This window comes from Hyaena hyaena, unplaced genomic scaffold (genome assembly GCF_003009895.1).
Source record: "Hyaena hyaena isolate Hyena2069 unplaced genomic scaffold, ASM300989v1 scaffold_99, whole genome shotgun sequence".
Lineage (NCBI taxonomy): Eukaryota > Metazoa > Chordata > Mammalia > Carnivora > Hyaenidae > Hyaena > Hyaena hyaena.
This window is the reverse complement of record NW_024080731.1, coordinates 3027602-3041787: the sequence shown is the minus strand read 5'-3', so window position 1 is coordinate 3041787 and position 14186 is coordinate 3027602. Positions and strand designations below refer to the sequence as shown.

The 14186-nt window shown below is 32.9% G+C and overlaps 1 protein-coding gene across 1 annotated transcript in view; it reads right to left on the bottom strand.

The window, feature by feature from the left end:
- The window catches only part of PTPRQ (protein tyrosine phosphatase receptor type Q), a 191694-nt gene extending 178224 nt beyond the window's left edge, over positions 1-13470 (bottom strand). The window contains exons 1-8 of the mRNA XM_039235567.1: positions 13417-13470; positions 12973-13084; positions 12084-12310; positions 8942-9011; positions 5827-6026; positions 4418-4667; positions 2782-2910; positions 721-867 (exon numbers count right to left, since the gene is read on the bottom strand). Coding sequence (XP_039091498.1) covers positions 721-867; positions 2782-2910; positions 4418-4667; positions 5827-6026; positions 8942-9011; positions 12084-12310; positions 12973-13084; positions 13417-13470 — 1189 coding nt within the window. The remainder of the gene's footprint in view (positions 1-720; positions 868-2781; positions 2911-4417; positions 4668-5826; positions 6027-8941; positions 9012-12083; positions 12311-12972; positions 13085-13416) is intronic.
- Positions 13471-14186: the final 716 nt, after the last annotated feature.

The window sequence follows — 14186 nt, the reverse complement described above, 5'->3', positions numbered from 1 at the left end:
TAACATACTTGCAAACCACTCCCCCCGAAAAAAAAAAAAACAAAACAAAACACCAAACCTGTGTTCTTCTCAATAATTGCAATCCCTAAAATGAAGAGATTTAGCAAGTTGGATGTGGGTCAGGAAAATATGTTGTGGGGTAATATGGTAACACTTTTTAAACACTATGTTCATCTAAAACTGTGATGTTTAATATATACAAATAGAAAACCTTCTTTAGGGGAACCACTGTTTTAATAATTTCAGGATGTGCTGTTAAATTCGTAGTATGCACCCTCTAGGAATCCTCGCTTGTTTAGAATACCCTTTTGAATATAAACATATTTTGTTAGAGGCATTGGGGATATATGGTTTCCTCTAACATTATTCTGTGAGAAAAATCTATTCTACATTGAATAATGTAAGCCCAACAATGTTAAATGTCTTTGTTTACTTTGACTTTTGAGGTTTTGCCAATCTTCCCTGTGAGTTTTAAACGGACTGACACTACATATAATGCGCTAATCTTGCTTGATCTCCAGTTCCTCTATAAAGCATGCTGTGGGTTTAATGTTCTGAGGAACACATGCACAGAATGCATTTGGTAGTAATCTGATAAGGAAATAACATGAATTAAGTAAATATAAACCAAATAGTGTCTAATAGAATGTTTAACCAATGCAACAAAACACACAAGCAGAGTAAAATATCCTATGAACACACTATGGAAGATGTTCTTACCTTCTGGAGGAGTGAATACTGAAATATTTGATTTGGGTCCAATTCCTGCACTGGTTTCAGCTGTGACATACACATCGTACACCGTAAATGGTGTTAGGTTAGTGAAAGCAAATTTAAGGTCTTTTGTGCTATTATCCAAAATCCGACCTGCAAAAAGCAAAAGATATTGTGGATTATTTTCACATTTAAGTAGAGAGCCAAAAATAGCAATTAACAGTTGTTATCACAATTTAAAACATTATAGTCACAATTATTAAAATTTTCAAACATTTACCTTAATAGTGCATTGATATCAGGTTAATTGAAACAATGGAAAGAACATGAAAATCTTCCAGTATTCAAAATAATTTTCATTAAATCATAAAACCCTATTCAATTACCATGTTATTTTTTTGACGTTTTTAAAAGAAAGACATTAGATGATGCCAATATTAAAACAGCAACAGTATTTTATACATAAATGTAGTCAATTAAAATGCTAAACATTCTCATTATCATCTATAAAAAGATACATTTAGGAAATATTTCTAGTTCAGCTTCGGAGCAAAACTCCTTAAATAATCCATCATCAAAATTACTTTAATCCTCAGTGTCATCTCTGAATAATTCTTTCATCTCTTGCTCTAGCTGAAACCAGGCTCTCTCCTAAGAAAACAGCTCTGTTCCAGCAGCCGCCCCATGTGGTTGTCTAATTTTTTCCACCGTCAGCAAGTGACTATGCCTTCAGGTGTCATATGTGTTTTTCCTACTCCTCATAGCCTTGTGTCAGACCATCTGAGTTCCCTCCTTACAAAAGTTCACAGCTTTAAATCTGATGTCATCAATGGCATCCACCACCCCTCATTGTTGTAGTGATCTTCTAAGCCCAGGGTCACTCACCCTCATTCTGGATGGTTTAGCGCCTGCTTCAATGTCACTTTCTTCCGTGCAACCATCTTAATTTATGGTGATTTCAGTATCCTTAGAGATAATCCTTAAAGCACTCCCAGCTTTCTCCAAATAATCTAGTCCCCTGAACTATCTCAGCCAGTACCACGGCCATTGCTATTACCAGTAACTGTGAATCTTCCAAGATCTCAATTTCATGCAACTCTTACTGACCATTCCTTTTTTATCTCCTGTTCAGTTATTCTAGAAACCTGAAGCAACAATTCTTTAAGTTTACTGGAACCTCCAATCCATTGATCATTTGACCTATTTTATTCTGCTTGGTTTGGGTCCTCACCACTTGGTTTCCACTCTTTATTCAGCCTCAATGACATTGTCGGTTATAATCACTGCCTTTACATAAGGCTTCAATCCCCTTGCCCTTCTCTTGTTGAAGGGAGCTGGAAAAAAACAAATCCACTCTGACTGATATCACTTTATCACTACCACACCTCAAAGGAGCCCTAAATTGTACCTAGCCTCCTACTAAACTTCCATGGCTCAATCACTCTCTACTCTTTTAAGTTGATTTCTTTCATAGGACTCAGATTAGGAAAGAATTTTAGAGTTTACTTAATTGACTTCCAGCAATACATTATTTTAACACCTCAAAATATCTGACAAGGGGAATTCCAGGTCCTGATTATTCACGAAGATGGAGAACTTGCTACATTAAGTAGTTGACTATATTAATTTTAGAGACCTCCAATTATTAGAAATGCATTCCATGTTCTAAGAAGAAATCTGATTTAATATAATGAAGTCCATTGTTCTTCATAAATATATTTGCAACTAGAGTAAGTCAAGGTCCTCCTAGTCAAACACTTGAAGACATGTATGTGCTCCAACAATTCTCTACTTAGGATTTATCTCATTCTTTCATCTTCTCCTCATGAGATATGGAATATGGACAATGTTTTGTCATCTGTATACTTATTTGTGATTTTAAGCAAAAATTTCAAAGAACTTCATCATCTTTATTGCTTTTTTATTATTTGCTTCAATTATAGGATTTTATAAAAAGAGTGTGATACTTTTAAGGAGTTTGGGAATGCTAACTCCTTAATAATAAATGCTAATTATTTTATATAATTCTTACTCCAAAAGGCAAACACAAAACTGATTGAGACTTACCTGATGGTCCATATAATTCAACTCTGTAACTAAATTTCCCTGTTATTACACTTGGTGGGTCCCATGAAATTGAAAAGGACTTCCCTGTAATGTTGCCTGTTACACAGTTTTGTGGTGGTCCTTCAGGCACTAAAATGGTTATAGAGAAAAAAATTAACAAATAAAAAAATGAGAATTTTATTAAATATATACTAGAAAACACAAAGTCAGAAAGAAAGTAAAATATCACACCATGAGCAAAGGGTTCATTAGATGAACTACTTATTTGCAACAAAAACTAGTTTGGTTTAAATGCTGTATAAGATTGCACAGGGTGTTTCATTCCAATATAGTTACTTGCACAGTTACATTGTCTTGAAACATACTTAATATATAAGTATTGAGTTCAACCAGGCCTGGGCATCAGCCTTGAAAAGTACTCTCCCTCTGGTGGACACAGGCAGAAGGATCAGGGAATTAACTAGACCTACAGAATCTTATTGGCAAGGGTCTTTACTTTCTGTATCAATATGTATATTTGTTTCTGAGGGGAAATTTATAACCTACAGTAAAAGAGTCTAATGTAACACTGGTAACATATAAAAAATAATGACATTTAAAAAGTCTTTCATAGATGTGTTTCTACATTTTATGTTCTTTTGATTGAAATGAAATATTCCAAATATTTTTCTCAAGCCAAAGTTCTTGTCTACTAAATTTCACCGTTTTTTATCCTGATGAAATTATGTTTTTAGCTGTAGAAAAAGAAGAAGTATGAAAGGAGGAAATGGTAAGATTCAAAGATGATTATTTAAATCAAGGAAACAATTCAAACTTCATGTCATGAAATGATAAAAGCTGGCAGCTATGTCATCAGAAAAAAAATACTGTGCTTTAGTGAAATTACCCTACCAGTAATAATTTCCAGTAACCTCAAAAATTACCAATCACAGCTGAATGTCTGATACTACATGTCTACTATGGGATCATATCAGTAACTACATACGTACATACATATATATATATGTATATAACTTCTTAATTAAATATATAAATACCCATAGATAGAAAAGTGTACTTTTCAAAGTCAGTAGTAATAATATATAATTATATTCATTGAATCCTAATACCACCACCAAAAGGCAATTTCTATTGCTGTCTCCATTTTTCAGAGTGAAACTCCAGTGCAAAGGAGATATAAGTAGGTATATTTTTTATGTACTATTTTTGCCTGATACTGAAATGTGAATCACATATTTCTGCCACTACAGATGTTACTTCCACATTTGGTTATAGCAGTATCACTGAGAGGAGGGTAGAGATGATTACAAGAGATGTAAAAGGGCAGAGATGATTATGAAACATTGCTGAGATCGCAATGATAAAAGTTGATCTTAGGATCATGGCTATTAGCTCAAGAATCCTTTGGTTCAAATCCCCTTTTTATTTTTAGATGCTTTTGTTAACATTATAAAAGAGTACTGAAATTAAAGATGTTCCAGATGGTATGCCCATTTTCTGTTATTGGTGGGAAAAGTTATTGAATAAGAAGGAAGGTTTTAACAAAAACACCTATATGAAAAAAATGAGAGATTATTTTCTAAGTAATTTAACTGTTGTTTTTTTTTTTATACACACACACAAAATGAAACCATACCTGATTCTGGTGTTCTGACAATGGTACTATCAATATAACCTGCTTCCGTTGTAACAGCAGAAACTTCAAAAAGATATGTTGTATAAGGTCTCAAATGTGTCACAATGAAACTTATAGGCTCTTTCCACACAGAGCTTATTTTACTCCTTGCCAACGTGCTCGATGAATATGTGGTACGTGATGGAGGTGTAACTCTACCAAGTGTTGGAGAAGGGCTGGTGGTACTCCATAAAAAAGATTCATTATTCTCCTAGTGAATAAATAAATAGTATTGGGAAAATAATTGGTATCTCTTGGTGGACATGATAGGTGTAATTCATTTCTTTTTCCTTTATAGCATAAATATTATTCTTAAATTTATATGTATGATTCATTAAGATTTTAATAGACTGTTATCTATTCAAGTTATAGAAAAATTTGCTAGATTTTAATTATACTCATTTATATCTATAGTTTTAGAACAGAATATTTCAATTGTATTCTTTATACCTTAACATTTCTTATGAATAGGATTTCAAATGGCTTAGAATAAAGGTAATGCTATAGCAAAATCATTTAGTGAGAATTTTTAAAATTCATGTTAGGAGCACTGGGTGGCTCAGTTGGTTAAGCATCTGACTCTTGATTTTGGCTCAGGTCATGATCCTGCTATTTGTGGGTTTGAACACCGCCCTGGGCTCTGCTTACAGTGTGTTGCCTACTTGGAATCTCTCTATCCCTCTCTCTCTGACACCCCCTTCCCTCCATTGTCAAAGTAAATAAACATTTATAAAAAATTAAAAAGAAGGCTTTGTGACTTCTGTAACTTAAAGTATTAAAACAAAAGTATTTTTGTTTGTTTATCAATAACACCACAAAAATCACCAAAATTATCTTTAGAAAAGCATGATACAGTACTCCCATGGAATTCCCATAAATGACTAGAGTAGTAACAAATTCTTCACCAGAGATTTGTACAACCAGAGCAATCTATTTCCATAAACATAACTTTTCTGCCTTCCACTCCCCTCTTGTCACATGGAAATATTATCTTTCTTCCAGCGATATTGTATCTTTTGCTCTTTCAGGTCTTTATAAAACATCCTCCACCCAAAATGGCCCCCTCATACAATATCTCATGTGTTATTCCAAGGCCAATCCAATACCCATTAACAAGTGCTGTTCCTTTTATGAAGTCTCTCCAGAGCTCCCTGTGCAATTTTTATATTTCTCGAATCCTCAACCCCTTTTTCTTACTCTACCTTGAATACAGTCAACTGTGTATAACATGATACTATAATGTAATATTATAAGTAATCAAACAGCTAATAAGCACAGTGGCTTAAAAAAAAGTTTCTGAAAGCTGGAAACTTCAAATTATAATTTCACTTAGAATTTTTGAGACATAGAAAGTGTTCCAAAACACTTACATTGCATTCTGGCAATTTCCCAGTCAAAATGTCTTCTACTCTGATGGAGACATCTTTCACTACTATCCCACTTCTGGCATGCTTGACACTAATTTTGAAGCTGGTAATTTTGCCATTTGGTTGCCGAGGTAAATACCAAATCAGGTTTACGGCAGAATAGTTAAAGGCCTCAACTGTGAGATTCACCACTTTTCCTGGAGCTGGGGAAAGTGAGAGGATTTGAACGAAAGGAAAAAAACACTGTTATAAATCTTAGAATGGCATTCATATTGGGATGTTACATTTCTCACGTTATGTAAAATTAAATATACTTTGTTAGAAAAAAAATCTGCTTGGCATAAGGCATTTGGAAATTGCCTGGATTTTGAGCCCACATATTTGTTTTTAAGATAAAATAAGCTTTACTTTAGGATGATTTGGCCAATAGATCCATTGATGAACTATTTCAAATAAATCTGAAAAACATCCAATCAACAGTTATTTGTGAATATACAAACAAATTTGAATAATGAATCTCCTCCTGAAAAATTCTGGAATTATGCAGTTTCCTTAGATAATGAAGAAGTAGCAAATTGAAACAGTTATCCAGCCATGTAAACCAAAACGCACCTTTCCAGAATGTTTGCAAATATCTAGTGCCTAACATAAAATGGACACCACCCAACTGGTTGCACTTAGTGTATTTTGAGTTTTATACATCCTCAAAATAAACTTTCATCAGAATTCATGATGAAATAATTCTTAAGGAATATTGATAAACTACAATAACATGCTATATGCTATTTTAGCTAGTGTAAGACAAATGTGAAGCCAGAATGAAGTAAAATTATGCCCATTGATTTCAAGGTAAGTTATGCAAAACTGACAATGTAGAGTAAATAATCAATATCCTTTAGAATATCGAACAAACATGACAAATCACTATTGAGATAAATAAAACCAAGAGTTCATGATAAAACACTCTAAGTGATAACAGTGTCTAGTATTAAGATACAGAGTTTAAATGCACATTGTAAAGAAGAATGCCAGAATATGAAATGTAAATAAAAGACATATAAATTATATAAGGAAATTAGGTCCTGGGAAAGAGAGCTGTATATAAATGATATGAGTTAAACCATAAAAACTAGGAAACTTAAGGTCAGCTACATTTTAATGGAAAACAATAAACCAATTTGGAGGGGTAATTAATCACTAATAATGGACAGAATGATGGATGGAAATATTTTCCTCTAAGGAAAACTTATCAATAGAATTATAGCTTAGGAAGGACAATGAAAATATAACTCTCTGACACTAAAGATTAACCACTTGAATTTCTTTTGGATGGATAAAATATAATAAAGAAAAGGGTTGTTAAATATACGAGGCTATAAAATTATGAGTTAAAACTTTCATCATGAATTATTTTAAAAACTGAATATATTTGACAAATAACTCTATGAATTTAAGGTATACAATGTGTGAATTTTATACATGTCCATATTGTATTATGATTGCTGTTGTAAGGATATTTAACACTTCTACTTCTAGCATATTACATAATTATAATGTCACATTGTACTATTCATTATATTGTGCATGAGATCTCTATGGGTTATTTATTACTTGAGGCAAATTTATCCTTGAACAACATCAGTCATATTCCTCTACTCCTATCTCCTGGTGACCACCGTTTTACTCTCTTAATGCATCCTAATCACCTTTTAAAATTTCTTATATGTGTAAACTATACACATGTTTATAATTATGCCTGATATGTATATACATACAAAGAAACAAATTGCAGACAAGCTGAAACATTTTCAAATGAAACTCATCAACAGCTACAAGGAACTACTCAAGTATAGAGAAATTTGGTAACCAAACATTCATTAAATGCATGATTTCAAGATACTTTAAAAGTGATCAAAAATATTAAATAGATGGGAAGTAGTTAAATATGGTAAACAATACTTACTGAAAAAATGGCATTTTTATTAACATGCTTTAAAATTTTTGTCTTGATTAAGTTTTTCTGCTTGTGTTTTCCTTTTGTGACTACATGATTTCTGAAGAATAATCTTGGCTCTTTTCTGTAGTTGGCAGGTCTTTCCCTATTTTAAATAATCCAGTTTCTACTTGTAGACTTTCATGTACCAAAATCCCATTATTTCTCAATTTTCATAGAGTGAATTTATCCATCTTGATCCAAGTCAAGATTTGATACTGAAGTACCAAAAATTTCTGTTTTATAAGGTCATTTCATCGTTCCCATAAGTGATCTCCGACACTTTGAGGACATAGTGTCCTCATGACATTCCTAAATTTTCTAGATTGTCAAAGTGTCTGCAACATTCCAAAGCATACACTATACAAAGTTTACATATATTGAGCCAGAAAGAAACTTCACAAATCCAGTAGACAGACTTCTAAAAATATTTCCTGCATTTCTAAGGATCCATCAAGTTGAAAATGGAAGTGCAAGAGATATTTCTATTATCTTAAAGCCAAAATAAATTGTATGTTTACCTGGAATAATACTGCTTGGGAAGTTAAGAAGCTGAGTTTTTGGTGTTTGTGGATGGAATATTAACTCAGTATGGCATGACAAGTTAACCTGTATAGTCTTCTGAAGAGTATTTTTATTCATGGGGAAAGAAATTACTTCTGACTTAACAATAATAATTACAATTTATTCATTTCATAGAATTATTCCTTAAAGTTGGGTTCTATGTAGCATAAGTAATAAAAAGGAGTTGGAGAATACTGATATATTTAAATTTAGATTTACACTACATTTTTACCTCTTTAACATTTACCAAAAAAAAGAGGAAAGATAGAAGAGAAATTGTGTAATTACCCAATTTGCTCAAAAACTCACAACAAATGAGAAACAATGAGACTCCCAAGATAAAATTATTTCATATGTCATTCAAAAGTTTTTTATAATCAGAAAGAATAATATATATATTTAATGAGTAACTATCCAAGAAGACTCTCAAAGTAATTGAATGGCCATACTGTTGAAAATGTTAGGGATTTTAACACTATATTTGGCTTCTATCCCTACTTATTTCAAATGACAAAAACTCATAATGAAGTTAATTTAGAATAAATGAATTAGGAAAATTACCACTTTCTGCAGTTTGAAAAAGAAATGGGTCACTAAACACTCCAATGCCAGCGCTGTTCTCAGCAGCAACCTAAAATAGACCAATAGAATTGTGTTCAAACATTTTACTCTCTAATTAGATAGAATCTGAAATAATAAAATTTTGATTTATTGATAAGTGACAGACACATTTCCTTTAATTCTTGCAACATTCTCAAAGTAGAAAGCACACACAGAGCTAATCCATATTTTCATTTTCCCTAAGGGTATATTTGCAGCATAGTTTGATTCAACAGATTTCTCAAATTTCTAATGGAAAAATTAATAGTCTAGTTTTGTAGTCAATTAGTTCTGTTATCTATAATAATAACAGATACTATTTGTGGGCAACTTCTATATACCAGGAAATTTCCTAGAAATTTTACACATCTCATTTTACCCACAGTATACCTTTTCAGCATCGTATAGATGAGGAAACTGATTGAGAGAGGTCAAGTAACTTGAGCAAGTCACATAGGAATAGTGATAGAACCAGAATTCCATTGAAATCATGCTTATTTCTAAAGCTCAGCCACTTTTTATTATATTCACACTATGCCAGACACTATGAGTATTTCTGTAACAAATACCAGACCATTTACATGGTATCTGGCTTAAGAGTTTACAATATGATCAGCCAAATACATACTCAAGAAAACAATTTTAAAAACAAGTCTAATCAGTGAGACTAAGTATTTTGAATTAAAAGATGGAAAAATTCTTTTGACTTGGATAGTCTAGACAGAGAGACTAGAATAGGCACAGAAAATGTCATTACTGAGATTAAAACTCTTATGTTCTTCCAAATGCCATAACTGGAGTCTGAAAACCTTGGTTTTTATGTTCTTACAAAAGCCTGATTGGAGTCTAAAAACCTTGGTTTATATTGAATTTCACCTGGGGTGCCTGGTCCAACTCTTGATTTTAGCTCAGGTCATGATCTCATAGTTCTTGAGATAAAGCCCCATGTAGGGCTCCTCGCTGATAGTATGGAGCCTGCTTGGGATTTTCCCTGCCTTTCTGTCATGCCCCACCTCTCAAAATAAATCAAATTAAAAAAAATTTTAAATATGTTGAATTCCACCAATTACCAAATGAGTAACTGTAGGCAATTTACTTAGTACTGTTCTAGGTCCCATTTTCCTTCTCTTTAAAATGGGAATAACAATATATTTATGACACAGAATTGTTTCAAGGACTAAATGAAATAACACATGTAAAGCACTTCATAGGATTTCCCCAAGAACACATAGATCTGATACCTATATTTGAGTATATCAAGTGTACTGCACCAAAAACCCTTCGGAATTCTTCAATGGTTAACATTTATTCGAACAGTGTAAAGGTCACAACAATGATTTATAAAGTGTGGAATGAAAAGAAGAATAAGGGCTTCCCAATAGACCTGAAATAAGAGAACTCAAAGGAATAAAAGTTCAAATTCCATAAAAATAGATATAAGCAGAACTAGGTTAGATAAATTACCTTTCTGTCTGCAATAGCTTCTTATATCACATTAAAATTTAATCTATACCTATTACCTTCAATAGTGTATTTTAACAAATAAGCTAATCTGAGTATGTGCTTGTTGATAGAAATTATGTGTACTATGCCATTTTCAGATGCCAGTAGAAGAAATTTCCTACTTTTTACCCATGTTTCTGCAATGAAATAACAATCACGAATCTTTGACTTTGACCTCTGCATCAGTGTAAGTTTCCTTTTAACTCTTCTCATACAGGAGATCCCTACTATTGGGATGCTTTCCATTCTTACTCTGTGCTTTGATTCCACAAATAGGCATGCTTTCAATAAGGAAACCACCACCCCAAACAAGTTATCTTTCCCATCATTTCTTACCGTCCAGAAAGCCATCTCAGTTATGTCTTTTCACATATTTATACAGCTTTTATGAATTTTTTCTCTATATTCAATATTCTTCAAAGCTCAAAGAACATATTTATGTTATGTTGAAAATAGGGTCAAAAAGATATCTGTATCCTTTACTGTACTGTGGAAATATCACAAATATATCCTAATTGTAAACATTTTCATATGGCCTAACTAATTTAGGATTGCTTTTTATAAGTTCTTCTTTATTTAATTTCTTTATTTAATTTTTTAAATGTTTATTCCTTTTTTAGAGAGAGGAAGAGAGAGAGAGAGAGAACGAGCAGGGAAGGGGCAGAAAGAGGGAGACACAGAATGTGAAGGAGGCTCCAGGTTCTGAGCTGTCAGCCCAGAGCCCGAAGTGGGACTCAAACTGATGAACTGTAAGATCATGACCTGAGCCAAAGTTGGATGCTCAACCAACTGAGCCACACAGGCATCCCTTCTTTACTTAATATCTAAATAAAATGTTGTTTAATTCTGGATATTAAATATTATAAGGATCTAAACATTTTTATAAAGCCACAGCCACAGCAAATTTTTAGGAACCATTTATTGAATGTAACTGAATTGAATTCACTGTTGTCTGAGAACAATGAGTGCTGTCTGGCTCAATATAAAATTTCATACCATTATTCAAAATTTGCTTACAGAAACACAAATCCAACAAAATTAAGAAAAAAATAACAAACCTAACTTTAAATTTAATTCAAAAGGTACAATATTTTTGCCTATAAAGCCTAAATTTCTTAATTTAAGCTTGATTTATTCTTATAAAAACTCACTATGCTAACTGCTTTTAAAATAAATAAACTTTACAACATCTTTTCAACTTTTAAGAGCCCAGATGGGCACTGAGGTCATGACTCAAATGATCATTCTTTAGTTACTTGGCCATGTTCAGCTGCAAAGTCTGACCAGGTGGGAAAAATCTCCTTCACTTTTAAAATCAATGAAATTTAGCTTTTTAATTTAAATTTTTTTAATGTTTATTTATATTTGAGAGAGAGAGAGAGAGAGGGAGGGTGGAGAGGGAGGCAGAGAGAGATGGAGACAGAATCTGAAGCCGGCTTCAGACTCTGAGCTGTCAGCACAGAACCCGATGCAGGGCTCGAACCCATGAGCCATGAGATCATGACCTGAGCTGAAGTTGGTGGCTTACAATTGAGCCACCCAGGGGTCTTAAAATGAATGAAATATTTTAATACTAAATAATTATTCAAAAAAAGATTACCTTAATTTCATACGTTGTTCCAGGATTAAGATTAGTAAGAAGAACTTCCAGACTGTCCGGCTTCGTTCTAACTTGTGTATATGCTGTTTGGATCCACGGACAAACTTCCTTATATTTCACAATGTAAGATATGATCCTTCCATTTGGGTTAGGTGGTGTATTCCAAGACAGAAGAATCCCGGCAGAGCCAACTCTTTCTCCTGCTAAGAAGACTGGAGGCCCTGGTTCTATTTTTAAAAATATATATTTATATGTGTTGTTAAAAAGACAAACAATTATTGTATTTTCATAATCATAAGGAAGAAAGTATTTACAGAGGTGGACTTTTGAAGTTCCCAAAGACTAATGGCCTCTCAAATATGAGTTTATCCTCCCTAGAGCTTTGCTATCAGAAGAAAAAAAAAGGTTAAATGCTTTGGGGGATACCCAAAACATTTTTTTATAAGAATGTAAAAAATGGAATGCTACTACATCCTACATGCCAAATACACTTTTGATGCCAGATCATTTAAAAAAGAAACTTATTTGTGCAAAGCTTACACACAAAACTAAGAGACAGGCACACAGTTTTACAAACTGAGTAATTCTTCTGAGCAAGTGTAGTGAGTTTATTTTCATGGCTCTGTATTATTTAAATATTGCCATTAACAATCTCTCTGATCCATTTCACAAACAAGTATAATTATCATTATCGTTACTCTCTGAAAGTCAAGAAAGCTAAAGAATCAGTAGAGCACAGGTCCCAAACAGATCATTTTCTTAAGTTTCCATTTTAGGTTAATTGCTAACCTGTTTTCATGCATATAATGCGCATATTGCTAATGTATTTCCATCCAATAGATTTATGCTAGTTGCAAATACTTCATAAAAAAAGAAAACACATACTCACTTGTTACATTCGTTGTCACTGATCTACCAACAGGTGAGCTGTATGTTGTAGCAGAAATTGAAGAGATGGTCACATCGTACCTAGTGCCAGGAACAGCATTGGAAACATCAACCTAGAACACCAAAAACAAATAACTGCCTTAAAACTCTTTCTGGAAAACAAGAAAGATAAAACAAAAATCCATCACAACAACAAAAATAAACATCTCACTCCATAACTGTTTAAAACATTCCAAATTCCCCATTATTTAAAATATAAATTTGTTCTACCACAGAACTATTTACCAATAACATACAATAAAAACTTATAAAATATACTGTTATCAAGAACTAAATCAGTATTTCAATCTATCTAGTTTGTTGTCATAAGAAACAGCTACTTAAGAATCTTAAGACATCTACACCCCATTGCTTAATCCAGGTTTTTAGGAGTATATTGAAATACCTGTGTCCCTGAAGTTCCAATAAAAAGTAAAAGAAAAATGATAAGAAGATCCATCATTATTACATTTTTCAGGCAGTGGAATCACATTGATGGCTCTAGAGAGAAATGTTGCCTGCATTAATGATTTAAAGACAGATCCTCCTGGCAAGTACACAATTAATGAGCCTGGATTACTCAATAGCTCTGCCCTTTCTTTGTTAAACTATTCATGAACTCTTGGATGGCTGGCTGTAGGTTCAGGGTAAGACTGAAGAAAAAAACACATAGACGTTGCTAAGGTAACAGTGCACCGATGCTGAAACTTACACTCATCAATTCAGCATCAGTGTTTTTGTCTTCATTTTGTGCTTTTAAAAACTCTCAAAGGAGTAAGTTTTCATGGTGTATGAGTTTCATAAAGAACTTTTCCTATTAGGACCAAATATAAATACAAGTTGGCTCGGCAAGTACAATAATGAAAACTATACCTGATACTCTCCTCCTCCAAGATCTTTGATAGTAACAAAGCCACTGTCAGGGACAAGAGCCACATGAAACCTTTCCACATGGCCAGAGGGCAGGCTCCAGTGCAGAGAAAAGGAATGTGCAGAAATATTGAAGGCTTTAAGTTTCTCAGGTTTTTCTGGTTCTGATATTGAAAAAAGAGTTTGAAAAAGAGTTATTCTCTTAAATATTCAAAGACAAAATGAAAATCAATAGTCTGTCAGATTTCAATATAACCACATTGTTAGAAAGCACTGAGTCCTTTAAATTATCTCTAGTCACATATA